We start from the raw sequence: 6,832 nt of genomic DNA, 5'->3' as shown, positions 1-6,832 counted from the left end.
TGGGAAGAGCAGTGTTGCCAACTCAGATCGGTGATTTCCGAGTCACGTGATTCAGTGATTGATTTATTGATGATGACGTCATGGGAGTAGATTTCACAAAAGTGTCACGTGATTAAATTCTTGATTGTCATTGGTTATGTTGGGATGGTCCAGGGTTCGATTCCCTGTTGGGTCTTTTTTTTTTTATTAAGAAATTGTATGAAAGATGTGAAAATGTGTATTGATTTCTGATATACTGTTATTGGAATAGGGTGTGGGGTGTTGAGGTGATTGATGGGAGTTGGTTATTTGTAATTTCGATGGTTGGCACAATTTTCCGAGCAGAACATGCTGGAACATGCTCGAACATGCTTATGAATGGAGGACAGGAATGAACTTGTTTGGGGCGTTGCCTTTTGGAGGAAATGACGTAGATGGGAGAAGGTATAAATAGTGGGTCGAGGCGTGATCGGTGTGTGAGAGAATGGACGAGTGCGGTACAGGATTGTTGAGTGGAGGACTGAATTTTTACGAATACAGTTACGAAGAGTTCTGGGAAATTGTTCGTTCTTGCGGTGACCTGGACCGTGACAGCACTGCCCTGAACCGCCTGTTGGGTTATTTCCCGTTCATGTACGTAGGGGTACGTGAAACTCCCTGGTGCGGTTGTTACACGTTCGACGATTCTGGAAACGGCGTTCACCAATATTGCGAGACGCTGAGGGAGATAGACGAGAGGAAAAGAAGAGTGGACGAAGAAGCAGGATTCCCGAGCCACAAATGTATGTGCGAACTGAGCCACAGGAAGGATGAGCGTAGTGTCCATGAAGCTTTGAAGGGTAGAGTGAAAGAGTGGCTTGTTCTGCTGGAGAAGAAAAATTCTGTATGGTGTTCTGCATGCAATCGTACTTTGTTGAGTAAATTAGCAGGACACCCCTGTTTCCGAGTGAGTTGTTCACCAGATATCTGTCAACAATTGTTTCCTGACGATCTCGATTGTGACCTGGATGAATGTCTATCACCGCTAGAACCTGCAACACCGTCACCCACAGTATCAGATTGTTTTCCATTGGATGACATATGAGAGTGTTCGGTTACCATTCTCGGGTGTTCCATAACGGCCGATATACTGTCGATTATGTGTCAGTGAATAATAGATACCACACGTATAAAAGGTGGCCGATAGGAATACGGCAGACTCCAGAAGAATTAGTTACTGCAGGTTTTTATTATTCAGGATTTAGTGATAGAGTGACCTGTTTCCATTGTTTGTACACAGTGTGCGAATGGGCATGTAAAGATTGTCCGATTATAGAACATTACAAGTCGATACCAAGCTGCAAATACATACAAAGTGTTGCAGCGTTACATCGTGATTCGAAAAGTTGCAGATACTGTGACTGTCCAGAATCAGTGAAGGAAGACTCCCCAAGTGTGGATTCTGTGTTTATGTGCAAGATATGTTTTGAAAAACCCTGCAGTGTTGTAATTCTTCCGTGCCGTCATTTTGTATCCTGCAGAGTTTGTTCTTCTCAATTGTATAAGTGTGCCATATGCCGAACCAGCATTGAAGACACAATCACAGTGTTTACCTGTTGAACTATGGGTGTGTGTTTTCTGGATGTTCAGGGTCTTCGAGGGAGAGATGGTGAATTTGTGTGGAAAGAAGTGGGGGTATTGAAATATCCTTTTGAATGTACATTTGACTTTTTGGTGAAACCCCCGTACGGTCTACATTTAGTGAGTGAAAAGTACCGCCGTACAAATTACTGGCTGCGGGACTTCAAACACGGACTTGACTGGGAAAACGGTTGGGTCCCCTATGAGAAATTAGGTGATCTTTTATATTCTGTACTTCCACCAGGAACAGTGTATGTTAAAGGTACGGAAAAAGTGGTACTTGTGGAAAAGTGCATCGGGGAAAAAGGACTCAGGAATGTATTTGTACAGAACATGGAAGATCTTGAATGTCCTAAATTGAACAGTATACATGTGATGGGGAAAAAATGCAGAGACCATACTCGATGTAGAAACCCGAGGAAAACCTGTGCAGTTGAAAATACCTGGAAAATGTATGATTTTTATTGTAATAATAATATAACAAATAAAAGATGTTGAATATTTAAAATGTTTTATTTATAGAGAAAGGTTTACAACAATTTCTAGGTTACAAAATTTATAGAAAGGTTTACAATTTCTAGTGTACAATACAAATAACAATACAATATGGATGCATGGTAAGTAACAGTTGATTTACAATGTCAGTGTGTGACCCCGATCGTTGACGAGATATATTTCGGTCATCAGTTCATTGTACCAGAGAATGTAGAAAGGATTCAGCAGATTTTCGGGTGGTTCCTTTTTGTCCGAATACATGTTCTTCATGATATTATGTACATAACCCTCCACGTAGGGTTGTATTTTCTGATAACGTTCCCTCATTAATTTTTTCAAAGGTTTCAGCAGTTTACATAGGAATATGTGCAGTTCATCGGGAGTAAAAATGAATGCATCCGGTGAAGAATGACGATACATAGAAATACAACGTTTTCCAAAAAAGTTTACTCCATTGATGGTAATATTTCCGGTAACCCAATAATTGAATCGTCGACCTGTATCGACGTAAGTTAGCAGATCAGATTGTATAGTATACATTTCACGAATTTGTGCCAAATCCATATATACGGGTGATCTTCCCTGCTGCGAAAATTCCCACACAAGGTTGTAAGGGGAGTCTTTCTTGAAACCTATTGCCACATACTTGGTTTTTTCACTGTTCAGAAAGTATATGTTTGCAAGATAAAGATCCGTGCAGGCATCCACGTTATGTAGTTTCGAACATTCGTTGCTGTCTTGAGGCAAGTTGATTGCGTCAGGTATTTTTTCTTGATCGTTCTCCGTTGCCACAGCCATTTTTTTGTCGGGTGATTTTTTGTTGCTGAGATTAGTTGTCTCGATCTCGAGTGGGAGGAGACGTTTGCGGGTCTTGCGAGTCATACGTTCCACGAGCTTTTCGTGTTTGTTCACAGGAACGTTCATAACAGGTTCCATGATGTTGTCACTAGAACTTCCCAGGAGACACTGAACAAGATACATCAATGCACAGATGTCTTATACATGCGTGTTACGTACACTCCCGTACTGCTTGGATAGAACGACACACTTGGGTTCCTCTAGGACACTTGCAGTTCGGTAAACGTTTGAAGATGTCATGGAAACGTTGTCGAATATATTCATCTTTATCGATGACTGGTGGAAAGGTTTGTATAAAATCCTTGGTTGTGATGTTACGTGCTTTGTAATAAGCATATACGCAGCAGTAATGTCCGCATGTTGTGGCAGATATCCCTTGTAAGGGGGTATTGTTGTAAGTCCAGACAGAGGAATGTCGATTCAAGAATGTTACAAATTCTTGGTAATACGGATGGAAACCGTATGAATCAAAATATTCGGCCACATTGTTCTTATCGAAATAGAATGCAACCCAGTGCGTCCCCTGGGAATCGGAAGTGTCTGTGTTTGCAATTATCAAGGCAGGGGTGCAGAACGCTCTAGGTAGAAGGTCTCTGGGGTAAACACCACAAAAGATTTTTTTGGATGAGCAGTTGCGAGTGAGGACGTGTCTGATCTGCGACGTATTCATCGTTGATGATAATATCCCTGTTTTTAGTCACTTGGATGAGACCGTTGTCCAAAGCGTGAAACCAAGGTGTACGAGTTTGCTGGAATAATGTTTTCGATAAGTCGCTATTCCGATATTCAATCTTCAAAAACGGGTCGTCAGTTTTTTCCATCACAGATCCGATGTTTCCTTCGCGACTGTACCGAGCCCACTGCGAGCTGATAACAGGAGTACATGCAATTTATAAACACTACACTAGTGAACGATGATATCTCTATTTTTTGTTATATCCACTGCAGCGTCGAATTCGGCATAAATAAGACAGGTTATATTTTCGGGTAGTTGAGGAGAAAACTGCATCTCCACTCCTAAGGTACCTTGTTCCTGAAGACTGGTGTGTGTATCGTTCCCTGAAAAATCTGATGTAATGTCGAAAATCAGAAAAAATGATCCATTTTGGAACATTTCCCTGGTGATCTGATGACCGAAATTACCGTGGTGGATACCTGTACCCGAAAAGAGTGTCTGATAGGCACGTGTCACCAAACCACCATTTCCTTCTGCTGTTATCCTCAAAGGTTCGTGAGGTATGAGTTCTCCATTCTTAACAAGCTGGAAAGAAGATAGATTAAAACTTCTAAAGTCAAACGGGTTTGTCTTGGCACTACCGAGATAACTGGAAGTGGACACCATAGCAAGTAGTACAACGTTCGGGAAAGGACCTTGGAACACATTATTGATGGAAATCTGCTGTGTCCCGGTAACGTAAGAGTAAGCTTTAATGATGCTTCTCGTGAAAGGGTAGTGAGCTGGAGCGTAAGAAAGTGCTTTATCTATAGCCAAACTTGTGGTAGGAGTAGGAATGACATGATTTATTTCGAGAACTGCCTTTAATATTCTTACTTTTACGGTAGGTGAATCTTGATCACCCCAAATGTAAAAGGAATCACGTGCCTTAATAAGTTCGATACGTACTTCAACACCGTTGACGAGGTATTTAGGTTGATTGAAGAAATCAATGTGGAGTCTTCCCATAACTTCCACTGTGGATGTTACTTCTGTAGGATTTCCGGTTGTCGGAATGTATTGGAAAAAATCTTTTCTGGTAGTAAAACCCTTGTTTGCAGCATTAATTTTATCTTGCTGTCCTGGTGTGTCCAAGTAATACAAGGCGTTCGTGAGATGTGTGTTGGCAGCATCGGAACCGTAATTGGTGATCACTTCGAGGATTGATTTATATGCATAATTGTTATCAGCAGATGTTACAGATATGCCATTGATCATAACGTTACATTGCGAAAACATAGTATTCTGAAGATAATTTATGACTCCGCAGTTTTTTGTGGTTGCATTGTCGGTTGGAGAAGCGCTCATGCGACTCCCATCTTGATTGACCATTTCAAGTTCCATACGTAGATAGCAAGATGAGAGATCGAGGAAATCTGTTCCCGTTGCAGGTAACACAAACAGAATTACGTTTTGATTATCGATGGAAACAATCGGTTTGTAGGTAACGGTGTATGTTTTTTCAACATTCTGCTGGATAGGTTTTTTCTGGAACAGATCCAGTTGTGATATCATGCAAGCGTTATTCTCCATTATTACCCAAAAATATCTTTGACGGTGTTTTTCTGTTTATTTCCTCGTTTGCGGGTTTGTCGACGTTTTGCAGATGTACCACCTTTCTTTCGAAGTGTTGAGGTACGGGTGGCCGAGTGTTTTAACATCGAATGAGTATTTTTTCTTGTTGATCTCATTCTTATACCCGATCCTGCCAGAGAATCGATTTTCTGTTGCGTTTTAGTTTTAAGATTTTGACCTGCCTCGCGTATTCTTTGACGTACAATGGTTTTCGGAGTTTGCTGCGTTGTCGCCATATCGGTGATGATATTAGCACCGGTTTTTAAAGCTTCTCTGCCGATTGCTTTTGCGCCACTCCAGAGAAGAGGTTTCACCATTCTAAAAAGTCCTGCAAAAAGAGAACCCAGACCTCTACCTTTCTGGATTCTATTAGAACGAAAAATGGGTCCGATTCCTCCATGTACTTGGTGAGTATAATAATCGACTTGTGAATACATGATGATTCATCTGGTTTTCGACATAGACTGAAATAAATGATGTTCTGTTGTTTTTTAAAAAGGTTTTCGTTTTCTACGAAAATGTAGAACAGCAATTGTGGGAACGGAGCTGCTTCTTAAAGGTATAAAATTTCCTTTTCTATCATTCAAGGCGATTTCTACCGTTTCAAAAGAACCTTTATCCAGAGGAACGTAATGAATTGGATCGAATGTGTGATGGGCTACTGGTACTATACAGGGTGTATTGATTTCAAAACATGGTTTTCGAGCAAGACGTAGAAGTCGTAACATTTCTTCACCAACCAATTGCTGTTTTACAATATCCGAATATATAAATATATAAGGATTTTTATCCACAGTGTTATTAGATGTTATGTGTGTAGAATAGATAGATTTCAATATATCGTACCGAAATTTAGCATAATCGTCCGTTACGTCGATTGGTGTCACTGTATTGTCCACAGGACCGTCCGATTCGGGGTGCGAAACACCCACCTCATTCAGATATTTAACCAATGCTTCTTTAAAGTAGAATCGAAGATGAGTAGGCACAGCTACATTGGCAGGACTAGTTTTTAAAAAAGAGATAAGATCCTCCACCGTATAATTTGCTGCAGGAAAATAGAACGGCTGTTCGTTGATGTAGAGTGTGTTGTCCGTGGAAATGGATGATCCAGGTGAACCCCATTGCGGCTCGATTAGAAAATGCCAGAATTCCTTAAGAATGGTTTTTCGTATTTCTTGATCATCGGGAAGGGAATTTGCAATCGTGGTAATCAAATCTTTCGCATTTGCGTATGTTCGAACAGGAAAAATCACCGATCCAAAATCGGTCTCCAGAACATTATCGTATAGAGTTGAATGGTGTAATTCTGCTAATCCGACTTCCCATAATTCGGGAATCAGATCGATACGTCTTGCAAGTTTTACTGTGAAATGGGTCAGCGTGTTGTCTGGAAAATATTTTTCCGATGCAGATGACGGGAGGTAGACGTAGAAATCGTCATCCATTCTCACCGAGTTAAAAAAACTCACTGAAACGTGGAAGGTGCATGTTTTGATATAAATATGTAATTTATCCGTTCGATAGCTGTTTTACCGAAGATGCCTTGATCCATGAGTCAAAACTGGGTGGGTAACCGAGCCAGCGAAC

General features: G+C 40.8%; 1 protein-coding gene across 1 annotated transcript; it reads right to left on the bottom strand.

Moving 5' to 3' along the window:
• Positions 1 to 3,856: 3,856 nt before the first annotated feature.
• Positions 3,857 to 5,200, bottom strand: LOC145982937 (uncharacterized protein F54H12.2-like). The gene has a single exon (XM_083116234.1). The coding sequence runs from the start codon at positions 5,198 to 5,200 to the stop codon at positions 3,857 to 3,859; it is 1,344 nt and encodes a 447-aa protein (XP_082972360.1).
• Positions 5,201 to 6,832: the final 1,632 nt, after the last annotated feature.

The sequence above is a fragment of the Lepisma saccharinum genome, unplaced genomic scaffold, assembly GCF_977018435.1.
Source record: "Lepisma saccharinum unplaced genomic scaffold, izLepSacc3.1 HAP1_SCAFFOLD_471, whole genome shotgun sequence".
In the NCBI taxonomy this organism is placed as follows: Eukaryota; Metazoa; Arthropoda; class Insecta; order Zygentoma; family Lepismatidae; genus Lepisma; species Lepisma saccharinum.
Note: the sequence above shows the minus strand (reverse complement) of the source record. Positions and strands in the feature narration are given on the sequence as shown.